The 26,549-nt window shown below is 36.3% G+C and overlaps 3 protein-coding genes across 3 annotated transcripts in view; 1 reads left to right on the top strand and 2 right to left on the bottom strand.

Moving 5' to 3' along the window:
* Elk (Eag-like K[+] channel) overlaps window positions 1-26,549 on the bottom strand; it is a 410,371-nt gene that overhangs the window by 230,097 nt on the left and 153,725 nt on the right. The window lies entirely within an intron of this gene.
* On the bottom strand, window positions 8,154-8,887 carry LOC137247176 (uncharacterized). Its single transcript, XM_067778273.1, has 2 exons — window positions 8,798-8,887; window positions 8,154-8,715 (listed from the first exon to the last, which is right to left on the bottom strand). Exons 1-2 carry the CDS (start codon window positions 8,879-8,881, stop codon window positions 8,227-8,229), a joined length of 573 nt encoding a protein of 190 aa, XP_067634374.1. The 5' UTR covers window positions 8,882-8,887; the 3' UTR covers window positions 8,154-8,226.
* PPO1 (Prophenoloxidase 1) lies at window positions 23,000-26,485 on the top strand. Its single transcript, XM_067778272.1, has 5 exons — window positions 23,000-23,567; window positions 23,710-24,159; window positions 24,244-24,874; window positions 25,646-25,901; window positions 26,026-26,485. Exons 1-5 carry the CDS (start codon window positions 23,034-23,036, stop codon window positions 26,225-26,227), a joined length of 2,073 nt encoding a protein of 690 aa, XP_067634373.1. The 5' UTR covers window positions 23,000-23,033; the 3' UTR covers window positions 26,228-26,485.

Here is a 26,549-nt window from a genome sequence, read left to right as displayed (position 1 = left end):
ACATATTCAAGAATTTCCCAAAACAAAGCAGAATAAATCAAATTAAAGCGAATCTGAGTCATGCTAAAATTGCCAACGTGGCGCATATGCAACATCCCGCCCAAAAGGAGCAGCCTTTTGACAAATTGACACTAAGTTTACTTTGATTAACACACATTCCTATGCGCATAAAGCTTTCATGGAACTAAGTCTTAAATGTCACAATCAAATCTACACATGAACGTGCTTAGCAGTTCAAATTCTGGCTACAACCGGAAACAGAATGTGTACATGTGTATGTATGTAAATAATAGCATAACATCAAATAATAAAATTGTGACACAAATAAATTATGTCAAGAATTGTATACCAAGCTTTTGCTGAGATTTAAAATGTCCTCGGTAAAAGATATTTTAAATGGAAATACATGTTCAACCATTACTACCAAGTGATTTAGAATGACTTTTATTTTCTAAGTTCAACTTAGACTCATGTCCTTCCACTTTGCTATACCCATCCTCATACAACATAGCTTCAGGTTTGTGTGTAAATATATAAAAATTGAAAACATATGCTAAAGAAAATCAGCATCGAACAAATGAACTATTATTTCTCACATATGCTTTTAACTGTATTTTTGTTGAGCGTAAGTGCCCTGAACAAATATTCCCCTTTTAGTTATTTGTGGCAAGCAGTTAATTGATTTTGATAATATACTGGCAATTTATTATTGAGTATAGTTTGTTGTTGGTGCTTCGAGCCAACTATTTGAACATTAGAATCCAATTAAGACCCAAATATCTTTTGTGCAAGATTTTTGCTTCTGTTATAGATGAGCGTGTACTTGTACACAAGGGTTGTTTGTTATGAGATTATCTTATCGAAAAGCTCTTAAAACCAAGTATCGCAGACACCATAGAGCATGCGGGAGGATTTCTTGTTAATCATGACAGCAAAGAAGTGGCTCCACACCCTTGTACTCCAGCTGGCAACAGAAAAACCAACATGCGACTGAAAAGGCATCTAAACAGTTATCTCGGCTAAGCAGCTTGGTGGATAATATCGAAGGGCCAACAGAAACCCAAAAAAAAAAAAACTGCTAGCAGATGTCACCCTGTCCACGTTACTATACGAATCCGAATTGTGCGAAATTGTGCGAAAAATTGAAGCCCATCGCGGACCGTGGATCTTATCAGTGCGACTTCAGACCTGCTAAATCTAACATCAAGTAGATTTCCCCAAAACGGCAAGTCTTGGAAACACCAACGAATAAAGAATTGAAACACATCACCCCTTCGTTGATTTTAATTCCGCCTTCGACAACACGAAAAGGAGCTGCCTATATACCTAAATTTGGTTTCCCCGAAAAGCATATATGGCGTGCAAAATGACGTTGAGCAACACCACCAGCTGAGCCAGATTTTCGAAAGATCTCTACGAGCCGTTTTTTTCGACAACGAGTGCCGAAGAAAATTCAATAATGAACTGTACGAGCTCTTTGCAGACACCAACATAGCGAATTAAACGCAGTCGCTACGCTGGCTAAGCGATGAAATGCGTATAAAAGATAACGCTCCGGAATTGAAAGTCTTTTCAGCGGAGCCCGTTTATCAAAGCAGAGGAAGAGGGCGGCCCCCAATCCGGTGGATAAACCAGGTGCAAATCGATCTAAATTCCCATGGTGTGACTAATTGTTACCAGTCAGCAGAGCAAAGAAACGACCGTCGTGACTTGTTGGACGGCCGTAACCTTCCAGTTAGCTGGGATATAAAAATTTTCGAAAAGGGAAAACATGGGACGATGCATGAAAAATAATTGTAAAGTGGTAAAACTTTGTGAGTGGATTAACTTTCCAAAGCAAAATATCTATGTAAAATTTTGGAAAAAACTTGTGGCACCGTTATCATCATAAGCGATGCTCAAAGAACAACGCCTAGCGAAGCTCTACAGATCATTCTTGACATCCTTGCTTTAGATGTAGCTGGTTATCGGGCGGCCGCAACGTCAGACCTGTACTTTAGGGAGTTGTCATATTGGAACAATCAAACCACAGGAAACTCTAGTATCATCATCGAATGAGCAAAGATCCCGCATTCCGGAATTGTTTTATTTGTAATCGAATTTGAAAAAAAAGTTTGATGACGTAGCGCTTTTGAAATTTTTCGATTTATTACATTTCTCTCATGTTTCGCTACCAGTGTTCGGAGTACTTAAAACTGTTACCTGACGGCTACGCCGGAGTAAAAATAAAATTTTCGGACTATATGTTTTCTTCCTTTTTGAAAGCGCGCGAACAACTAACATCAAATTGATTTGGTGGCTTGGCAAAACCTTCGATTGTGTTTTTGCCATGAAATATTTCCCAGCAAAAAAGTTATCTGCCTTATCAGATGCACATGGAGTCGGCCTAAAACGTGTAGGATGACCAATTAATGCTCCCATTAACACACCACATTCTATCTCGCCGGATATTTATCGCGAAAAAATATTATTATTATTATTTTCGGTTTACCATACATATTTCATGCTCTTTTAATGACAGAAGGTTTCAAGACCGGGGCAGATTCGTGTAGGAACGATAATGGCAACCTGGTAACTGACGTACAGAGTGTGGGGGAAGACGAATCCGATACCCTGATTTCCGATGATGAAAAACACTCCGAGGCATCCAGTATCACGGCTAAAGAATCACAAGATACCAAGTAATGATAGGATACCCGCAGGGCTGTTCAAACATGGCGGCGAAGAGTTGGTATAAGATAAAGAATAAAAAGAAAGTGGCTCTTACAGTGAATTTTGGGCAAGACGAAGTAGGTGCTGTCATCGTGGCCTTTGTAGTCACGTCACTTTTGACGGATATAAATTCGAGACTGTGAAGGATTTCGTTCATTTGGGAAGCAACATTAAAAGCAAAAACAATGTCGGTCTAGATATCAAACGGGAATAACACTTGCCAACAAGTGCTTCTTTAGGCAATTGAAAAGTAAAGTCCTCTTTCGGCGAACAAAATTCTCGCTCTACAAGTCACTCATCATACCTGTCCTGGTGTATGGCTCGGAATCTTGGAAGGTGTCTAGAGAAGATGAGATGGCCTTGGAGTATTCGAGAGAAAAGTTCTCCGGAAGGTATATAGTCCTATCCGTGATGTCGACGGTGAGTATCGAAGGAGCTATAATGATGAGCTATATGAGCTTTATGCAGACATAACGATAGTGCAGAGATTGAAAATCCAAAACTTCGCTAGCTAGGGCATGTTATGCGGATGAACGAACACGCTGCAGCAGTTTGTAAACAGAGAATAGTGAAAGCCTTCACTGAGTTGGGAAAGACATTTGAAGGAGGAAGGTTTGACCTCTCTTGGTGCCCCCAATTGGCGGCTGTTATCGCAAAATAGGCTTAGCTGACCTCATTTTTATATAAAACTTCAAAAAGTTCTGTATGTTGAATTTTGGCAGAATTTACAGATCTCGCTCGGACACATTTTTTGCTTACATTCTACTCCTTCTTTTCTCATTCCGAACGAAAAAAAGTACAAAAAATGTGGATAAAATGTGAACAAATATGTCTTGAGACACAAACAATGAATTCACGTCATTCCATCAAATCGTCACTTGTAAACAATCAGCTTTTCATACGTATACAATAAAAGCTTCAACCAAAGCATATTACGTAGTAATACTATTTAGTTTTCAACTCTACCCAAATAAACCTTTGAGAAAAAAAAGGTAGTAGGAGGTAAGAGCGGAGCAAAATACTCCGATTTGTATAAAGTCTGACCACTGCGTCAGCAGTAAAACATGTTGTCAAAAGCGTGACGTCACGCCGAGAAAATTTATTTCACAGCTAACTGTGATTTTTTGCTCTCTCATTTTTTAATGCGGTATCTGTTACTTGGTATATGCTCTAGTATACTAACGAAGTACAGTTTTCTTCTTCCTAGCACGGATCTCTATGCAACCACAACAGTTGCTGAAATCAACTTTATGACAAAATTTTACCAGTAGGTCTGATTGCACAGAGTTAGATATAGACCTTTCTGTTGGTGGCAGCACGGGCGGCTAAGCTAAACGGTAGAGTTGGAGGTGGAGTATACTCAAGGGACCTTGACCCCCAGCTCTCCTTTAGACTAGCGGATCACTGCAGCGTTATCCAGGCAGAAGTTTCAACCATCATGGATGCCGCAGTTAGGATAGGGACACACAATGTTAGCAAAGAAATCTTTGTTTTCAGCGACAGCCACGCTGCCATAAGATCACTTGGCTCCTAATCAATTCTGAAGTAACACTAAACTGTCGCTGATGTCTTCAATCTTGTGGGTCTCTGGTTATAGGAACATCGAAGGAAACTGCATTACCGATGTACTCGCTAGCGCTAGGCAGAGTACATTCAGGAAACTTCTTCCAAGCTAAGAACGCTTAGGTATACCCTTGGCCACATGCAAGCTAATGATAAAAGAACACATCCACCATCAAGCCGACAAAAGATGGCTACAAACACCGGGATGTCGGACATCGAAGGAAACATGGCCAAAATGGGATCATAAAAGATCCCGTCACGTGATATCAGCAATACAAATATTGCATACACAGCGGTGATAAAAATATTACAAATTAATAAACTTGACAATTCAATGGAAAACAGCGATATATTTTTAATGTTCCTGTTGATAAAAATGTTAAATATATTAATGTTTGTGTGAGCTAAAAAAATCATATACAATGTAAAGAAAAGCTTACGGATTTAGCTATGTATTTTTGTAAATACCATTACATGGTGAGTCAATATGCAATGGAAAAAAACGTTATATTGAGAAAAAATTGTATTTTAATTGAGTGTGTTTGTAACTTATTGCTATTTTTCATGCTCATTGTTAATAAAAACAAAAAGCCTAAGGATGGCGCTGTCGCGTCGAAATGCGTAGGTATAAAAAAACAATAAACAACAAACAATTTAAAAGAAATTTGGCCCAATTGCATGCTTCTTTAAGTAACAAAGTTGAACAAAAAGCGATCAACTTTAACGCGGCTTGGTAAGAACATTGTTTCCACGACATTAACTGCTGGATGGCCTCTTATTGAAGACGTTATTTGCATACGAGTAAGACGTATATTTCAATTTTAGTATTACTTAATTGTAGTGACATTGCTTTTTTTATTAAAACAATATGTTTAATGTTAATCTGTGATGTTTTTGTAATTAAAAAATTAATCAACTTAATGTGAGTAAAATTCTAAATGTTAATTTTTATGTCTATTGATTGTGCTGTATTCTTACATTTCATTTTGTGTTTTCATGTTTCTGTTTTTTTAAATAAATGTAGACCTTCCTGATGATGACGCGAAAGCGCCGAAATGCATAGAGGAAAAAAGTGAAAACTTTTGGTATTTTTCTTTATTAATCTATCGGCCGAAGCAGTTCCTACCCAGCAAACATTTTACAAAGAGTTTGGCCCAACTAACAAAATCATTGCCTTTTTATACCTTTCATGAACATGAAATGGTATATTAACTTTTGTTCGATGTTTGTAACGTTGAAAAATATATAAGATAGACTCTCCATTAAGTATACAGAATTGATCAGGGCGACGAACTGAGTTGATATAGCCATGTCCGTCTGTCCGTCCATCTGTCCGTTCGTCTGTCTGTTTGAACGCAAATTAGTCCCTCAAATTTTGCGATATCTCAATGAAATTTGGCACAAGGATGTATTTTTGTATTATATTAGACATTTGTCGGATCCGTTAGGATCGGACCACTATAACATATATCTCCCATACAACAGATCGTTCAGATAAGACGGTTTTGGTCATCTCAGTCGCAATTCAGAAAGTATAAACGTGAAACTCGGTGATATATATTCTAATATATCATAGAAGATATCCTCAAAGAAATCAAAATATAGTTATATCCCATACAACCGATCGTTCAGATAGATAGATTTTTGGCCATTTCTTCCATAATTTAGAAAGTATAAAAGTGAAACTCGGTGATATATATTTAAATATATCATAGACGATTTCCTGTAAAAATCATTTTGATCGAAGCTATATATAATATATATCCCATACAACCGATCGTTCAGATAAGGGGGTTTTTTGCCATTTTTTATTTTATACTAGCAGACCCGTCAGACGTTGTTCTGCCCTAAGGATGGTCTATCTACATACATTTTAATAAGCTTTTTCTATCTAACTCTGCTCCCTCTATTCTTAATCACTTTATTCGCTCCTCTCTCCGTCTTTTCGCTTCACCTATCTTTATCTTCGTCACACTCGATCTGTTTCTCAGTCTCCTTCTCCTTCCATCTTTTCTCTTCTCTCAAGTGTTTCCCATTCTTCTTCATCCCTTATTGCCAGGAAAATCGAATATGAATAGTATGTAAATAGTTATGTGGGTATTATTAATTCATGTCTTTATTTCGGCTTCGCATGCATATTTATGAGTTTTACCATGTTGATGCGACAAAATCGAATATCACAATGAAAATTACTTTAAAGCTTTCAGCAACAGCTTCCATTAGATATCCCAATTACACAAACATTCTAGGGGTATCCGGGTCCAGGTTTTGGCCTATATTATGAGACCCTAGTCACTCAGCGGTATAAAAGTTACACTGTACTAAAGCACTCATCAACAGCTTTCATTTGTTATCCACATTCTATAAACACATTCTAGGGGCACCCGCGTCCACGTTTTCGCTTATATCTCGTAACCCTAGTTACCCGTGGGTACGATAAATACCCCGTATCAAAGTACTCATAAACAGCTTCCATTTGATACCCATATTGTACAAACATATGCCAGGATTACCCAGGTTCATGTTTTGATCTCAAGACCCTAGCGAGAACGGGATACAAATTATCCTATGTCTGTCTCCTGGTTCTAAGCTACCCCTCCACCAATTTTCAGCCAAATATGTTCATCCGTTCCTTCCTCTTCAATCATTCTTTATCTATTTTTTTGTGAACCCTTGGTGCTATTGACCTCTCTTATATTTATATCATGCCTAAAAAATTTCGTTTCTTTGATCATCAAGGGAAAGAGATTACTAAAAAAATTGGTTGTTTGTGGATTATCACAAAATACCAAAAAGATAATGAAGTTTTCTTGAGTATCGAAAAAAAAAATTTTGAAAAAAAAATTGGTTTTTTTTAACCAAAAAAAAATTGTTCGTTAAGTTATTACCGAACAAATATTCCAGTTTGTTTATTATTAAAAAAATTACCAATGAAATATTTCCATATGTTGGTTATAAAAAAATATCCAAAAACATTTCGTTTTGTTATACGTACAAGAAAAAATTGAAAAAAATGAGGTTTGCTGTTATTGTTTGCTGGTTATGAAAAAAAAACGATCAAAAAAATATTTCGGTTTGTTGATTATAAAAAAAAAAGTTACAAAAAAGTATTTGGATTTATTGTTGATCAAAAATAAGAAAAAACAACAAAAATATTTTGTATTGTTTTAATGAAAAAATAAAAATATCGTTTTGCTGGCAATGGAAAAAGTACCAAAAACTAGTTTGGTTTATTAACTATCAATAAAAAAGACAAAAAAAAGTCTTTCCTTTTGTTGTTTTTGAAAAAAAAATATTTGGTTCTACTTTTGAACAAAACAAAAGAAGAAAATATCCAAACCCTTTTTCGTTTTATTTCAAGAAAAGTTTACAAAAATAATATCGTCTAGTTGGCTATGAAAAAACCTAAGAAAAAATTGTTTGGTTTTTCGAATATCAAAAAATTTACGAAAAAAATATTAAGGTTTGTTGATTATCAATATAAATATTAAAAAAATATTTCATATTGTTGACTATCAAAAAAAAATTGCAAAAAAAATATTTAGTTTTGTTGGTTATCAAAAAAAAAAAAAAAAAAAAAACATATCCAAAAAGTAATTCGTGTTGTTATCAAAAAAATTTACAAAAGAACGAAAATATTTCGTTTTGCTGTTTATGAAAAAAAATTACTGAAAAATTGTTTGGTTTGCTAATTATCAAAAAAAAATTGCCAGACCAATATTTCGGTTCGTTGAAAATAAAAAGAAAGGAAAAATTTTCGGTTGCTGTGTAGCCTTTATTTTCCGTATGCCGCGTTCCTTGTACGCAAAGGGGAAAAGTAAAATAAGATATATACAAACTATTTTAATATATTTTATTCCCAATTTATTTATTATTTACCCTTATTATTGTATTTTTTTTTTTTAAGTTGTTCATGTAAAATTAGACATCACCACCACCATCTCCATCTAACTAATGTTTGTGCCGCATTTGTATACGAGTCTCTGCGCAACCCCAAAAAATTTTATGACCTTCACGCACAAGCTCAAATATACACTTCATATCAGTTTCGAAGGAGAGTGGCGGCAATGCACTCATATCCAAACGAAAGGCACGAAGATAATAAAGGGTGTCACGTTTGTAGGGACATTTTCGTATTATATTACCATACTGGTTCACTAAGTTAAGCACTTGAGTAAGGAAGGGCCCCTGATTTTGATTCCCTATTATTTGACACCCATTCACATTTTTTAAGTTGAGAATTACAAAATCGGAACTACCTCGTGGAACTGCAATCAATATATTCACTCTAAATCTGTTTAAATCCTTTTTGAATTTCATTTCTATATTAAGTGAGGAACGCTGTGAGTTCTTGGAAATATTACAATTAATAAAGTCCAGATAACTTTGCGGATCTATTTTGGTACAATTAAATTTAGTATAGATGATTTCGAAGTTGCTCTGTAAAAGGAATTAAATACTTCTTTATTGATAAGGTATGGAAAAATATCAAACTTAAGTTTTAAAGTCAAACCGAACTTACCCTGCATTTCACATTTTTTAAATTTAGATGCAAAAATATGAAAAAATATGTGAAAATGTTACACAAATAGTTTAAATACTTCATTTTCAATCATAACTTTAAAACTGAATGTTCTCTATTTTATTTCCATATCATCATATTTTCAAATTCCATTTGCGGAAATGTAAGTACAATGTTTTTATTACACTGCTTGATTGATTTATAATTTTGCTAACAATTTAATTGGCTTAGTTGATTTAAAAAAATCGTTAACACTAATGGCTTTTTTTATACATATCGACAATGCACAGTGATCTATTTGCCATCGCTAACGCCACGAAAAGCATAACTCACAAAGCAATTCAGCTTATTACAATTCTTTGTTGTTTTCGAAATTTGGAAAAATCTAAGAATTAATGGAATGATATTTTTTTTTTTTTCAAAGAACAATTTTATGTATGTACATGTAAACTATTATCAATGTTTCTTCCTCATATATCATACAAAAAAGAAAGTATTACTGGTATTTTTCCGAATTCCGGAAACAACCTTAGAATCTAACGCTGTTTAAAAAAAAATGCATATTTATGCCCACACTAGAAGTGCAAAACACTGATCTGAACTATGCCAAGCATATTTAAGCTACTTTCCGTGCAGAGTGCTGCATAGCGTATTCGAAAACAAGTTGGAAGTCTAAGTTCGGGCAAACCCGAGCACTACCCTGTCAGCGTTTTTTATCACTTAGGTCAATAATTCGATACGATAGTTCGATGAAATATCGCTGTTGTTCCGAAATTTTATCGGCTTTCGGGGAGAACTGTTCCTCCAAAGCGAAACGACATTTAGAAACGCTAGAAATGGATGTTAATTAAGCGATAAGACAAAAAGTTAGAAAGTTTTTTAAGGTTGAAATTGGCAAAAAATATTCATACCGATTGGAGAAAGTGTGTTATCAAAATGGACAGGCATTAGTGAGGCAGAGAAAGAAACCATTCCCAATGACTTGCCAAAGCTAGGTTCACAGGAAGCCACACCGAGAAGGCAAGTAAACCAGTGCCGCCAGTGAACCAGTAGTACAAAAGTATGTTCTTGTGAGATAAAAGAATACGAAAGGCAATAGGAATAAAGTTTACAATAACTAAGGTATGACGTGGCTGAATACGTTTTTAACATTTCAACCATTGTAGGAGTACGCGTTCAAATCCCACTCCAGGGAGAAAGGCTTTGAAGAGATTTACAAGGTATAATAGAAACAGCTGTCGCTCTGCCTGATGTCACGTTCTTTACATTTTTCCCAAATTATTAAATAAATTATATATTGGGTTTTTTTTTTTATTTTTAATAATCGGAATGAAATTCTTTTTGGCCGTGCACCAAAGCGACATTTTTGTTCAAGTTCAGAAGGAAAAAAATTTACGGAAAAATAGTTCCAAAAATATATTGAAGTTAAAGATAGTTCAAAGCGTTTCAGTTATTCATCGCCTAAATTTCTGTTTGGAGAAAAAAACTCTATTGAAGTATATATTGTTTTTCTAAAGTGAACTTTTACGCCGTAATATGTTTAACCTTAGAAAGATAACGCTATTTTTTACCCTAGAAAGTTAACGTATAACTGAGAGACGTGTTCAAGTTTAAGGACCCCAAAGATATAAAACAAAACCTACATTTTTTTTTTAATCATTTGTTTGATAGGTATTGTTTTTTAATATATTAAAAATTAAGCTTGACTTGTCTTGGACTTGTCCTTAAAAAAATCAGTCTTTTTCGAAGGATCTCACTTTATAGCAAACAAATTTAAACAAAACAAATTTTTTTGTACTTCAATTGAACTAATTAACTGTTTTAAACTATGCTTAAGAAAAATATTAGCTAAAATTACCATTTTAGGCAAAAATTACATATAAAATTTGTAGTCGCGTAAAAGATAACGATACGTCTCTTAGACGTATTTTTAAAAACAATGTTATTGTAACGAATTGAGGGAAACTCCGCTTATTTTACCCTTCTACTAACGTTCGTATCGCTACATTGTTGAATAAATAGCTCCAGTATTCAATAGTGCAAAATAGTCTTTATTAGACTACTTTGAAAATACTTCACAATAACACTTATACTTCGCAACCAATAGCGTACTTAATATACTTCGCTCCTTTTATACTCTCTGCTGTCTCGTTCGCATACTTCTAGGCGTTTCTTCTTCTAGAATTTACTACTTGGTTACCAGCTATAAACTTAACAGCTACAAACTGCAGATGCACGTTTATAGCCTCTCGCATAGCCATATGCGCGTGTATATATGAGTAATACTTCCACCGATGATTGCATACTGTTGTGAGTATCTCAGATATATGCATGTGTTTGTGCGTATCTCTCCACTGCTTGTATGTACATATGTGTGGACATAATGATTGATTTGTTTACGCACATACAAGTGACTGCTTAATATCGGCTTAGAGATGATAGTATCCCTTAGTGTTGCTAATATTCGTCACAGTATACATTTCAGCAAACAAAAAAGTTACTACTGAAAAACACCCCCACTGACAAGCTGGTAATGGTAGCTGAGAAAACTGAGAATGAGAATGTTCCTTCTTTACGATTGTGGGGACTGAGAGCAAAATTAAAACGACGTACGTCTCACAGACGTAGGTTATCTCACTAGGGTTAAAACGTACGTAATTATTTACTTCTTGGCGATAGACGATAAAATTATTTGAAAATTTTTGGCAGGGTATATACCCAGCATTTACTCTCATATGCATATTAGACGGGGTTTGTGCCCATACAAAAAAACAGTTGTGAAAGTCCGCCCTAAGTTTGAAGAGGGTTTCAGAAAATTTTTTTAATTTTTTTTTTTTTGTTCCTTCGAAATACAGTCGCAGCTGTTTTTTTTTTTTTTGTAACTTGGTTGTTTGACATCAGATTTTTTAAAAAACATGATTATTTTTGACTTGGAAATCGGCATATTTGATTTTAATGTCCTTTCGACCTAAACGAAATCGTTTTCACTTGATTAGGTCTCTTAATAGGTTTTATGCCCCCTAAGGTGTTCTTTTTGTTTTACTAGACGAAAGCATTTTCAAATTGACAACATCGTTGCTTTGAAACTATTTCCCCAAGTCAATAAACTAAGAAGTTATAGCACTTTTAATGTTATTTATAGCTACTAATCAACCTTAATCTTATTACATGCTATTCAATCTTCTACTTCTTTTTCTTAATATATAAAAACACGTGACATACAATTGAGGCCAATGGACTCCTAAACTACTGAACCGATCTTGAATTTGTTTTGCACCCCGTGTGTAGTTTGATCTAACTTGAAATATAGGATAGGTTACTGGGTGACTAGGGTCTCGAGATAAAAGCCAAAACGTGGACCCGGTACCCCTAGAGTGTCTTTATAGAATATGGATGTCAAATGAAAGCTGCTGATTCATGCTTTAGTAGAGGGTAATTTTCATACCCCTGGGTGAATCGGGTCTCGGGATATAGGCCAAAACGTGGACCTTGGTACCCCTAGAATGTGTGTATAGAATATGGATATCAAATGAAAGCTGTTGATGTGTTCTTTAGTAGAGGGTAATTTTCATACCCCTGGGTGAATAGGGTCTCGAGATATAGGCCAAAACGTGGACCCGGGTACCCCTAGAGTGTGTTTATAGAATATGGATATCAAATGAAAGCTGTTGATTAGTGCTTTAGTAGAGGGTAATTTTCATACCCCTGGGTGAATCGGGTCTCGGGATATAGGCCAAAACGTGGACCCGGGTACCCCTAGAATGTGTTTATAGAATATGCAGAGTGAGACGGAAAAGGCTCATTAAAACGTATGCAGATTGGGCAAGTTTAGGGCAGAACAACGTCTGCCGGGTCTGCTAGTAAAAAAGAATAAATTTTTAATCCAAAAAATGGAATATAAGTTTTATATTTTAATAAATAAAACAACTGGTGTGACGGCATGGCGGAACGATACATGGTGGCAGCATGGGACAGCTGATTATAATTTTTTTTTATTTGATTTGATACATAAACTTCCGGCGCAGTACGATTTTGACATTTATCCATCGAATTTATAAAAACAAAGTACATGGAAACTTTATTTATGTTTGTAGGTATGTCACCATGCTGCCACCTTGTTTCGTTTCGCCATGTGTGACGGAAAATGTTTGATCAATTGGCATTTCGCTTTTTGCTCGGTCGTGATTGTTTTGATTTGATTGATTTGTTTTCCAAACCAGGGGCTGAAACTGTTATTCCTTTTATAATATAATTCCTTGCAAAACTATTAATTTTGAACTTTAAATATATTTGGATCAAGATAACAATTATTTTCGGATTTTTATTTTTTGAGTCCGATAGAACAAGTTAAACTCGGACTTTTAAAAATAAAAGTCCGGAAATAAAAGTTAAATCCGGTCTTTTATTTTGTAAAGCAAAAATTAAAGTCCCGCTTGATAACAAAGAAAAGGCTTATCCGAATTAAAAAAAAAATTTTATTTCGGATCAGCCGTTTCTTTGTTATAAACCCGGCCTTTATTTTGGCCTAAAAAAATAAAAGTCCAGATTTAACTTTTATTTCCGGACTTTTATTTTTAAAAGTCCGAGTTTAACTTGTTCTATCGGACTCAAAAAATAAAAATACAGATTTTACTTTTATATGTGGACTTTTATGGAAAAGTTCGCAAAATAAAAACGATGCATGATCCGACATGATATTGCTATAGGGAAACCTGGGAACTCAAACATTTTCACCCAGGACAATTTTTTGACCAGGACTTTTTCGACTCCGAAAAAAAAATTATTTTCCGTCCCTGTTCCAAACTGGAAAAAGAAGCGGTATAAATGGGTTTGATGGTGAATGCGAGCAAAACGAAGTACCTGCTGTCATCGAGCAAAGAGTCAGCGCATACGCGCCTTGGCAACCACGGTACTGTTGGCAGCCATAACTTCGAGATAGTAAAAGACTTCATTTATTTGGGAACCAGCATCAACACTAGCAACAACATCAGCTCTGAAATACTGCGAAGAATCACTCCTGCCAATAAATGCTACTTTGGACTAGGTAGGCAATTGAAAAGTAAAGTCCTCTCTCGGCAATCGAAAATCGTACTCTACTTATCGTACCCGTCGTGGTATATGGGGCAGAAGCATGGACTATGACAACAGCAGATGAAGCGACTCTGAGAGTGTGCGAGAGAAAAGTTCTTCGAAAGATTTATGGACCTCTATGTGTTGGCGATGGCGAGTACCGAAGAAGATTTAACGATGAGCTGTACGAGCCGTACGCATACATTAACATAGTCCAGAGAATTAAAACGCAGTGGCTGCGCTGGCTAGGCCATTTTATGCGAATGAAAGATGACGCTCCGGTCAAGAAAGTGTTTCTATCGGAACCCGCCTATGGAAGCAGAGGTACAGGACGGCCCATACTCCGTTGGAAGGACCAGGTGGAAAACGATTTAAACTCCCTTGGTGTGACCAATTGGCGCCGGTTGGCACAGAGATGGCGCGCCTTGTTGGACGGCCATAACCGTTTAAATGGTTAAGCGTCAACTAAGTAAGTAAGTAAGATTGTTTTGGGTTTTTTTTTTTTCTTCTAACATGGTGAATCCATACCATTGATTTGGATTAGCTGACATATTGTTGTACAAGGCGTTGTATGGAAAATAATTAAGAAGATGCAATCAGCTGTTAGGATAACAACACCTGGTACTCTATTCGCCTTGGCTTCTAAGAACTGTTTTCAAAGCGCATTCAGCACCAAGTGTTGTCATCGCTACAGCTTATTGCTTTTTCTTGATTATTTTCTATCAAAGCGAATCCATACCAGGTGTTGGTCAAGCGAATTCAACCAATTCGCCCTGCAGAAGAATGTCCAGTCAAAAGACAATTTTAATTGATTTCGATTAACTGACATATTGTTGTACAAGTCGTTGTATGGAAAATAATCAAGAACAAGCAATCAGTTGTTGAGATGACAACACCTTTTACTGAATTCACCTTGCTTTTTCATACAAGCCTTGTACAACAAAATGTCAGTTAATCGAAATCAATGCAATTTTTCTTTTGACTTGACATTCTTCTACACGGCTAATTGGTTGAGTTCGCTTTACCATCACCTTATATAGATCAATGCCTCGAATTTATTTTGAATGCTTAAGCAGACTTTTATTTGTTCTGTGTACTGTAAGCCAGCTTCAAATGTCTTGCGCAACAGTTCTGTGGATAAGCACGATTTAGCTCAGTGGATAAGAGAACTCGACTATAAGGTTAAGGACCTTGAATAGAAATCCACGGCCGTGACGTTTACACAATTTAAGTTTTTCAATTTTTTGTTTACAATTTTCTTCTTTCAGGAATTTTTTGGAGTTTTTTTTAGTGCAATATTGTAAGCAGATGAGATAGCAAACTTTTCGATTATGAATCGATCTTTTTCAATAACATATAGATAACTTTGTGATAACATGCCAATTATTTTACAAAAAAAAGTCTTCAAACCGTTTACACTTCGATAACCAAATGATTGCCTTAAATTGCTATTTTACTCATATAAACTTTACCCCATACATTGCTCGTGCATTAAGGTACAGTGTAGTGACTACACTAACGCTTACATTTTGAATGCGCTTAGTCTTACTTTACGTTTACATTCTGGATTCTCCTTACAATAAGGAAAGATCTTTACACATTAAAAAGATAATTTTAGCAACATCTATTTATAGAATAAGTCCAGTGTTACCAGAAATTTACTCAACGAACAAACAAAAAATCCATATCAAAACCTAGGACCTATTTTATAAAATATCTCCGTCCTCTTGGCATATACAAAAAGCTTTTTAGTACCTATGCCACTTCCCGCTTCTAGATCTGACAGCTGTATTACTCCATATAGCTGAAGTCTTATTCTTCTTTTCGCACGTTACTTCTCTAACCCACACATACTACATCTACAGGCACGGCCTAATTAAAAAGCATGTGATGCCAGAAGGAAGTGTCCTCTCAGACTTGCCATCATGAGCTCAAAGTCCTGTATTTTCAGTGATAAGAGTAACTTTGTTAATCTAAGATTCAAAGGCCTGCATATGATCTGCAACACTCTGCAGCCCCTCGCTTGGTTCCACGTTCTTCGTGTTTGGTCGATCATTTGCAGCTCTTGCATTCTTTTTATCGCGCCAAATCTAGTTGGGACGTCGACGTTACAAACTCAAAAAAAAGGAATATTTGTGTTACTTCACTAACAGATTTACATTGGGGGTTACACCACTTTCGCGCCTATAGATTATGTGAAAATATCTGTATATCTCTATATGTTTAAAGTAATAATGAATACTTGTATGCTAAGGAAAATTATGTAAAGAAATAAAATATTCTTTATACTTTCACCATAATATCTTATATCTACATCCAAGAGCAGTCATCTACCAAATGAATGGTTGCATCAAAAGCTCTAAACAGCTGAAGATACTCAACGAATGTCAAAATAGAAATGCAAATGCTTTAAGTAAGCAGAAACAGTACAAGTTATACTGAAATTTGGTTTCTTTTAAGTAAGCGCAAATCAGGACTGGCATTAAGACAAGAAAGGAAAACTGTTCAAGAGACTTTTAAATATTTTGATTACTTTTATGTATTGCTCGTTTTTATTTTTTATTTTTTGTGGTGTCATTTTTATTTTCTCTTTTGTGCAAACTATCATACTTTTTCAGTATAGTAGCAATAAACTAAATTGAAATATGACGACGCAAAATAAATGAAAACTCCAGATTGAAACGCGCAAAACATAAACAAAATTCCGACTCCTGGTACCGAAAATAATTTTAGTTCTAACAAATTTGTTTAAATAGTCCAATTATTTGAGTTTTCTACATAAATCGTGTTATATTATTCAAAGTGTTTTTTTTCCTCTTGTTTTGTGATATTTGTTTGTATGTAATACTGTGGTTACTTATATTTAAATGTTACGCACTTATGCCTTTTCTGTTTTTTATATTAATGTATTGCTTTTTGTTATTAAAATTCACAGAACGCCCTTGAAAAAGCTAGAGAGACTAGCGAAAATTCGGGTTGGAATGGTGAAATAATTTTTTTTTATTTGCACCAAACGCTAATGGTCAAAAGATCCTAAGTAAGCATTAGTAAATGTTATAAATAAATTGACCGGAAAATTACAAAACTCGCCAGGTTGAAACATAAGTTTCAATTCAGCAAATAGCAACCGTTTAGTTGGGTGTAGGCTAGAGAGAAGAAGAAAAGTTGCGTAGGAGTAAAGCAAAAGGATGTCGATTAAGCTGGGTTGATTTGCATGGACGAAAGTTAACCCATATCGAGCCATCGATTTTTCGATAGGCTTTGGGCTCAGGAAAAAAAGTTCCACTAAGCATGGACAAAAAAATAATTTTCGAGCCTGCGAAATTTGAGTTTCTTCACTTTTTTTTCTTTGATTTTTAAGGTTTTTCATGACCTACTTAAAAAATTTTCATTTGACTTTAACATTTTCATGTATACCCTGTCCGACTCAAAATTGTCCGCTAAAAACTTTGGCGATAACAGTTTTTTGAAAAAAAAAATATTTTTAGGGTTTTGAGGAGTGTTTTGGTGAAAAAATTTATTTTTTCGCCATTTTTTTTAAGGGTTTCTTCAGAAACGATGAAAACGAATTTGTCTCATAGTTCCTATCCCACTTAAAATTATGCGATAAAAACGTTGGCATTATTATATATATATTATGGCAGGCATATTTTAATGCGGGATTTGACATTTGTCGGAATCGACCGGATCGGACCACTATAGCATATACCTCCCATACAGCCGATTGTTCAATAAGAGGGTTCTCGCCATTTCTGCCTCATTTAAACAGCTAGCAACATCAAATTTTAAGACAAAAAATTTTTTTTTTTTTAAACTGCACTTATCACCGTCCTTAGCGCATGCATTCACTTGGGACTGAAAATCGATTTCGACAAAAATATGTATATTGAGGGACTGGTTTGCATTCAAACAAACGGACAGACGGACGGACGGACATGGCTAAATAAACTTAGCTCGTCCCCTGATCATTTTGGTATACTTATTGGTGGGTCTAACAGAAACATATACATAAAAAATGATTTGGAGCCTTGAAAATGAAAAAAATCGATTTCGACCAAAACAAGTCCCAAAAACCAAAAAAAAAAAATGTTTTTTTTTAAACCGTTTTCATAGGCAACACTTTTGCACGTTTCTGAAGAAACCCTTAAAAAAAATGGCGAAAAAATAAATTTTTTCACCAAGACACTGCTCAAAACCCTAAAAATATTTTTTTTTTGTGCAAGCGTGTGTTTTAGCGGAAAATTTAGAGTTGGACAGGGTATACATGAAAATTTTAAAATCAAATGAAAATTTTTTAAGTAGGTCATAAAAAAACCTTAAAAATCAAAGAAAAAAAGGCAAAAAACTCAAATTTTGCAGGCTCCAAAATTATTTTTTTGGGTACGCTTAGTGGAACTTTTTTTTCCTGAACCCAAAACCTATCGAAAAATCGATGGCGCGATAAAAGTTAATAAATCGACCCAGTTTAATGTGGATGCAGTAAAAAGAAGAAGAGTTGTGTACGGCCATCAGTCAGTCAAAACATCACCGTTGTTTATCTTAAACACTACCTAGCATTAACCGCATTGTGTCCATCAGCGGGTAAACAATGTGATTTCTTTCTTCCTTAGCAAAGACATTGTTTTAATCATTGTCATTATCACTTTCCTAAGTACGTTGTCATTAATAACATTTCCATTAAACTGAGACATTGTTCCGTTAAGTGTAAGTTTCCATGGTAATAGTTAATTCCTTCAGTTAACTTGCTACTTCAGCGGTTGATGGGTTGGCGTAACGGCTCGCAGCTATTGGCGGGAAAAACTTTACAACAACTAAGGCATGACGTAGCTGCATGCGTTTATAATCATTTCAACTATCGTAGGAGTGCGGGTTTGACTCCCACTCCTGGGAGAAAAGGCTTTGAAGAGGGTTACGAGGTATAATCGAAACAGCTGTCGCTTTGTCCGTCCTGATGTCACGTTGTTTAAATTTTTCCCAAATTATTAAATAAATTAAAAAATTAAAAATTGCTTGAAATAAATGTTTTCATATATTTAAAGCGATACGAGTAATCCCCGGTTAACTCATATAAGATAAAATATTTTGTTTATTTATTTACAGCTGTTTGAACATTACTTGTAGAGTCTGCCTAGAAGATGTCCAGACTTGCTGTAACTCATCATCTTTATTAAATGGCGCTTGACTGCTTTGGCGATAATGATAGTTCTTTGGCAAATATAGCTAAGCATCTGCAATAACTGACGCTAATTGAAGCACAAAACGACATCAAGTTTTCTTTCACCTGTCTCTCCCAACAGTGTGGAGATATCTTGCTTTCTCTGCTGCCAAATGCGGATATCGACACAGTTCATTATAACGAACGGCACATCGAAACGGATATGATGGTAAACTTATAAAATAAGACTTTTGTTCGTCGAGAGGGAGAGGCAAAATTAAAGGGAAATCGATTACCTACTCATTTTCAACCGCAGATTTTTGACAAGAATGGCTGGCATGGTTTTGGTTCTGGATGAAGGCTCCCAGGTAGACAAAGTCCTTCCAAGTTTCGAGTTCTCGCTATAGTGATGTGACTAACATGGTGTGAAGCAAATGTGTGATGCTAGAGTGCTCCGCCTACCAGCTCAAGCAGGATCTGGTAAGGAGTTAAGGATATGCCCGCGGTTAGTATACTGGTCGTAAAAGGCGAGAAAAATTCCAACAGGCTATCAAATGCTGAGTGGTGGGAACTCGAAAGGGAGGAATGAGGACTCATGTAGGTACCACATGCGCGACCCTACCACGGTCGTTAAAAGCTGTACCATGGGGAGCAGGAAAAGCCAATATTTGACCTGTATTTAATGTATCATTTGATGCTTATAACTCCTTTTCTTGGAATCGTCACGATTTGTGTATAATTTTAAAAGCGGGTTTGTGCGGACTATTATTCTTTAAATGATTTGAAACTGCATTAGGCTATGCTGAATTGTTAGCAACTTGGCATCGAATCTAGAGTAAATGTGATTAATAGCAGGGGAATGCCTGAATGAATCCTACAGCGAACGGAAATTTCAATTGATGTAACGGAAAAGTTGTAATCACATCCTTTAATGGTGATGCAGGAGCTCAGAGAAAGTTGTCCACTTCCCTTCTATAAAAATTATGGAATGTAGTCATGTAGTTGGTGGTGTTCGTAGCGTCAAGAATTGATGCAGCCAATAACTTATGCTTAAAATAGAATTGTAATGGAAGTCAAGGTTACCTTGCAACCGGATGCCCATATCCTTAAAATAGTAAAGAGGTTTGATAGATTCCGCATCTTAACAAGATAAGATCTTGTAATTGTAAAAGCGAATACAAACTAATTTGGTACCAATGATTTGGCTACGAAGTATTTTGGTCAGGAAACATAAAGCCGATAGTTGGGCCACTTGTCATGGACAAAGATCCGTGTGTTTAACACCGTGAGGTTGAAAAGGCAGGTACTTACGTTAAATCCATATGTAATTGATTTACTTATTTGATTTTATAAAAAGAACTCAAGTTAATTGTGGCGCCGTATGTGTTGGAAACGCCTACGAAATCTTCACCATTTTCAAAAAATACAACTGGAATGAGCTGGGAATCTAAGCTCCCAGCCCAAACTGTAGTCTAGGCGAAGAATTTGGTTAGGACCGACAATTTAAATAGGCATCCTAACAAAGGAATGAGGCACAATTGAACTAATGGGAGCCTTTGACTAAACTCCCCTATGCTAAAAGCGGTATGGAATAATAAGGCGTGCATTTCAGTTCGAAACCTACAAAATTCAATAACATTGTGCGGTTCTCATTTTGTGGTAAAATTATATCGGTGCTGAAAATAATGTGTACTTTATGACGACATATTTTATAGCGCCAACACTGTGTTGAGGTGTTAGTTTTCTTTTGAGTTTTTCCCCTCTTAAGAAATTACGTTCTCCCCATGAGCTTGCACTGTTGCGGAAAGTTCACTTCAAGTTTATAGATCCCACTAAATTACGCGCAGCACATGTTTGAAACAATGGCGATAAAGCTGAGTGGTTAAGTGTACATAAGCTCCCACCACTTTCTTAGGAAATGTAATGATTCAATAACGTCGCGCTACTGGAACTCACCGTTATTTGGTGATGACAGCTTTAACAATGATTACAGCAATTTTCGTGTTGTCAGTTAACAAAACGGAAACAATTAATTTTATATTATGGGAAAAACAAAAGCTATCGCATTTCATACGATGTATAATATATTAAATATTGCATGGGTATTATAAGTGGGAAGAATAGTTCAGTTGCGAACAACGTGATTGGGGTGGAAAAATTACTTACTTACTTACATAATTGGCGCTTAAAAGTTTAAATAGTTTTGGCCGTCTTAAAAGGCGCTCCAGTCGCTTCTTCGCTTTGCCAACTAGCGCCGTTTGGTCACACCAAGGGAGTTGAAATCCTTTTCCATTTGGTCCTTCCAGCGGAGGGTGGGCCGCGCTCTTCCTCTGCTTCCATAGGCGGGTTCCCCTGCGCTTTAATTCGCTAGACTTTGTTGATGTCTGCGTAAAACTCGTACAGCTCATCAGTCAATTTTGTGCGGTACTGGCTATCGCCAACGCGTAGAGTCCATTACATATTTCGAAGAACTTTTCTCCCGAATACTCCCAGATGCGCTTCATCTAATGTGGTCATGGTCCATGCTTCTGCACCATATAGCAGGACTGGTACGATAAGTGACTTGTAGAGAGAGAGGACTTTACTTTTCAATTGCTTACCTAGTCCAAAGTAGCATTTGTTTTCTTGTTAGTATTAATGCAGGTTCCCAAATAAATGAAGTCTTTGGGGGTGCGAAAATTCATTACAAATATCTTCACATACTTACCATATTTATACATTATTACCAGTATTACTATAATGGGTAAATCAACTTTCAAAATATCTTTTTTGATTTTCGCAAGTGCAATCAAGCAGTACACCGACTATTGATTTGAAACTTCGTCTTGCTAACATTGCCAAGCACACTATTCTACTTTGACTACGTATATGTTCTTCTCGTTTCAAAAAAAATAAGAAATTCAAAATATTTTTGCAATCTAAAATGAAACTCTAGCAAGAAAATTATTTTCTACAAACCCGCCGTTGAAGTTTCCGAACCCCCGAGAGAGAGACGAAAAGTACATTCTCTTTGATCCCTACATAGGTCACTGGTACACATCTACATACATACTTCCTTGAACCTGCTACCTGAGTCGATATTGCGCCCTTATTAGCTGGTCACTATCACTACCAACTAGGTGATTTTGGACGTTTCGAGCAACTCACGTCAGCCCTTTCTGTTTCACGATAACAGAGACCCATTGAATCACCGATGACCCTGGGAGGACATCTAAAGAGTCGGCGAAATCATCCCGAAATAACCCTCGACCGAACCCAAAGTGATCCCCAAATGACAGCGGTAGGATTCCGAGAGAGTCTCCAAAATCATTGAGAAGTTACACCCGGGAGGACTTCGAGAGAGTCCTCAAAATCATTCCCAAATTGCTCCGGGAGTACCAGTAGAGAGCTCTCAAATTCATCCAGAAATGACCACCAAACATCCCCGCGCTGAATTCCAAATGACTCTCAAATAACCCCGGGAGGGTCGAGAATCGCATAGTCGATTGCACATGGCATCCCGTCGCCAAGCCGCACGCACTACTGCCTATAGACTATATATACATATATAAATACATACATATAACAGAAAATGATTTTAGGTGCACATATAGATGTATCACATCAAAAGCTTGAAAAAAACGATTTTGGTTGTTTTTAGGACTCTCGCTGTGCGAAAACTTTTATCGCCCCGAATTCACCGCAAAGCAAGCTTTCGTCCCAGAAAGTAGTGCTAAGCTTTTTTTTATGGGCACCGACCCGATCTAATGCACACGCCCTATGTATTTGCTTTAAGGTTTATTCCCACACCACACATTAATAAAAAAACTTTTGCGGTTTAAATCTTATCAGCAATGCAGTGTAGCGAAAGTGAGATCAGAAATGTGTGGTGCGCAACAAGAACTACAACAACTGCTGATATTTTAAATATACACATGATTGCGCAAAAGTATATAAACATACAAAATTTTATAAATGCTCACAGTTGTTCAAGTAACGCAAATTAGTTCCTTATAAAATTTTTGGCACACCATGTCTAACCAACAAAACAAACAGGCTCTTGATCTACTCTTCAAGCAACCCTTGGAACCAGTATATGTTAAACGAGGCGATGCGAAGCTCGATGTGCCTGACAGCTTTATCACTCCTGAGTATTCAGATGTGAAGGAAGATATTCAAAATCGTTTCGGCGAGGATGTCAATGTAAAAATACCTATTCGTGATTTGCAGCAAAAGCCAAACTTAGATTTTACTTTACCTCTGGGTAAGCGAAAGCAGTTTTCACTTTTTTATCCACCACATCGACGTATTGCAGCAAAACTAATGCAATTGTTGCTGGAACCCAAGACCGAACAGGATTTTATATCTTTGGCCGCCTATGTAAAAGATCGCGTCAATGCTTTCCTTTTCCAATATGCCTTTTCTGTAGCAGTGCAACATCGCAACGATACAGCCAACATTCAGATTCCAGTGATTGCTGAACAGTTTCCACAAAACTTTGTTGAACCTTCAGTCTTCCAAGATGCACGCGCTGAGGGAAATTTGGTCACTGATACAGGCAATCGGGTGAGTAGAATAATAAAAACTCCGGCTTTGCGGAGCTGATTTTGGCTTCAATGTAGTTATATTTTCCGTTAATCACAAACTTTTTTTTTTTTGGTCAACTGCAAAAATTTCGCTTAAAAATCGTCATTTTCTTCCATCCTAGCGCCGAATTGAAATCCCACAAAATTTTACAGCTTCCGATCGTGAGGAAGAGCAGCGTCTGAGCTACTTTCGTGAAGATATTGGAGTGAACAGCCACCACTGGCATTGGCATTTGGTCTACCCAGGTTCAGGACCCGAAGAGGTAGTGGGCAAGGATCGTCGTGGTGAACTATTCTATTACATGCATCACCAGCTTATGGCACGTTATAATGTGGAACGCTTTTGTAACAACTTAGCCAAACTCCAGCCATTGAATAATGTACGTGAACCGTTGCATGAAGGGTATTTTCCAAAAATTTTATGCAGTCTTAATAATCGCACTTATCCGGGACGTGCTGCGAAAACCACATTAAAAGATGTTGATCGTGATGGACGTACGATGGAATTAGCAGATATTGAACGATGGATCAGTCGAGTCATACAGTCTATCGATCAAGGTTTTGTGTCTGATGTAAGTATAATATGAATCATGTTTGGGGGCAGGAGAGTCTAAATATTTGAAGTATACTCTATGTAAGCAATTTTATTTTCACAGGGTCGTGGCAACAATATTCCACTAGATGAAGTAGAAGGTATCGACATACTCGGTAACCTCATTGAATGCTCCGATCTCTCCGTAAATCCTGGCTTTTACGGTGATCTTCACAACCAAGGACATAATGCTATTTCATTCTCGCATGACCCGGATAATCGGTTCTTGGAAGAATTCGGTGTAATGGGTGATGTCACAACAGCTATGCGTGATCCAATCTTTTATCGCTGGCATGGCTATCTTGATAGCATTTTCAATAGGTTCAAAGAGAAATTACCCGCATATAGCGAGCAACAGCTGGGCTATGATGGCGTGCACGTCACAAGTGCAGATGTACGCATCATTAGCTCTGCGAAGAATATCATAAACACATTAATCACATATTGGGAGAAATCTGACGTTGATTTGGCGGCTGGTCTTGATTTTGGTCCTAGCGGTAGTTTGTATGCTCTATTCACACATTTACAACACTCACCATTCGAATACTTGATTGAGGTAAATAATGAGAGTGGTGTGGCTAAACGTGGCACATGTCGTATATTCCTATGTCCGATCAACGATGAACGCGGCACAGCGCTAACTCTAAATGAACAACGTCAGCTGGCTATAGAGTTGGATAAGTTTACAGTTAATTGTAAGTGAAGCTCAGGATATTTTGTTGTTTTTGCGTATTTTAGTGTGTGTGTGTGAGAGTTGGTGGAGATATAAGTGAGTGCTTTGGAGAGGGAGTAAGAAAAATGGAAAAAGAAACTAAATTAAATTTAAATTGCTTCACAAAATCGATTACTCTAAAACCGTCGTGGTGTGATGGTAGCATGCTCCGCCTACCACACCGAAGATTCCTGATTGAAGCCCCGATCAAACCAATATTAAAATTTTAGAAACACATTGTTTCAATTAGAAAAACGTTTATCTAAGCGGGGTCGGCCCTCGGCAGTGATTTGGCAAGAAGCTTTCCATCTACTCTCGCTGATGAATGCCTGAATACGAAGGCCGAAGATAATTCGTTGCCCAGACAAGCAAGTGGCTGTTTTTGCTCTAAAGCTTTCGAGCACAGTCAAAACTTACCTCACCTTGTTGAATAGTTTGCTTGCCTCACATTCTAAAAGCATTTGAATTGGAAGAGATTTCGGCTCTCGGCAGGAGTTGACACACGCCTTTGAATAAGTTCTTGCGAGAAGAGTCTCATATCGACCTTCGGCGATATTCGGAATCTTATCAAATTACACCAGTTTTTGAATATTTTTAAAATATAAGTGAAACTGAGTTAGCAAAATTTCCGAAGCTTTTCTTTTTCTTAAAACGAATACACATTCCATTCTTATTAACTTGATTTCATTCTATCTACGAAACTTTATTTGACGATTTGAAAATGTATTGTACTTTATATATTCTTTTTTTACAGTGATGCCAGGTGTTAACAAAATAAGTCAAGCATTTGATAATTCCAGCGTCACCATACCTTATGAGCGTTCATTCCGACGTATTGGCAGCGAATACGTGCCTACGGATCCTCGTCAGCTAGCCGAATTTCGTTTCTGCGGCTGCGGTTGGCCAGCGCATATGTTGTTGCCGAAAGGAAAACCCGAAGGCATGCCATTTGAATTGTTTGTTATGATCTCGAACTATGATGATGATGCCGTATTGCAGACAAACAATGCGTGAGTAAAAATGCTTTAGCAACTCATGCTTTGATATATTTTAAATCAAAAGAATTATTTTCTAGCAACTTTCTTTGGTGAAAACATAGTTAGTGCAAGTTCATAAATTGAATTTTCTTTTCAGTCCCGACGTATGCGGTGATGCTGCTTCATTCTGCGGTCTCAAGGACAAGCTGTATCCGGATAAGCGTGCTATGGGTTTTCCATTTGATAGAACTTTGCCCGCTGACACATTGATCAATTTAACTGAACATTTTACCAATATGAAGAAGACACCACTCAAGATAATCTTCCGCAATGAAGTTGTTGAAAGGAAACATTACTAACACATTTTATTAAAATCTGCTGTGGGACAAGGAATCAGAACCGAAATCTAATGATGAGTCAACATTGTGTGGAAATGGAATATCTTCTTTTTGTGTTTGAGACTTCTAAAATATTATTATAAATATATTATTTACGTAAAATATTTGACATAAATTTATCTTTAACAGACACTTTAACATAATTTTAACTAAACTCTTTAACTACAAATGTATGTATGTATGAACGCAATAAACTTCTAATCTAATCTTGCATATTAATTCGGCTATCTTTTAAACTAAACTGAAATGAATTGTTTTCTATAATCAGAGGTAAGGGTAGGTA

Source organism: Eurosta solidaginis, chromosome 3 (genome assembly GCF_040869045.1).
Source record: "Eurosta solidaginis isolate ZX-2024a chromosome 3, ASM4086904v1, whole genome shotgun sequence".
NCBI classification, from domain to species: domain Eukaryota; kingdom Metazoa; phylum Arthropoda; class Insecta; order Diptera; family Tephritidae; genus Eurosta; species Eurosta solidaginis.
The sequence above is the reverse complement of the archived record's forward strand: the minus strand, read 5'-3'. Positions and strand labels throughout refer to the sequence as shown.

Bases quoted from the DNA above. Each gene is read 5' to 3' on its own strand.
- PPO1 (XM_067778272.1), top strand. From the start codon at position 23,034: ATGTCTAACCAACAAAACAAACAGGCTCTTGATCTACTCTTCAAGCAA. The intron at 24,875-25,645 runs GTAAGTGAAGCT...CTTTTTTTACAG, and splicing joins GGATAAGTTTACAGTTAATT to TGATGCCAGGTGTTAACAAA. The intron at 25,902-26,025 runs GTGAGTAAAAAT...TTTTCTTTTCAG, and splicing joins GTATTGCAGACAAACAATGC to TCCCGACGTATGCGGTGATG.
- LOC137247176 (XM_067778273.1), bottom strand. From the start codon at position 8,881: ATGAAGTATTTAAACTATTTGTGTAACATTTTCACATATTTTTTCATA. The intron at 8,716-8,797 runs GTAAGTTCGGTT...TTCCTTTTACAG, and splicing joins TAAAAAATGTGAAATGCAGG to AGCAACTTCGAAATCATCTA.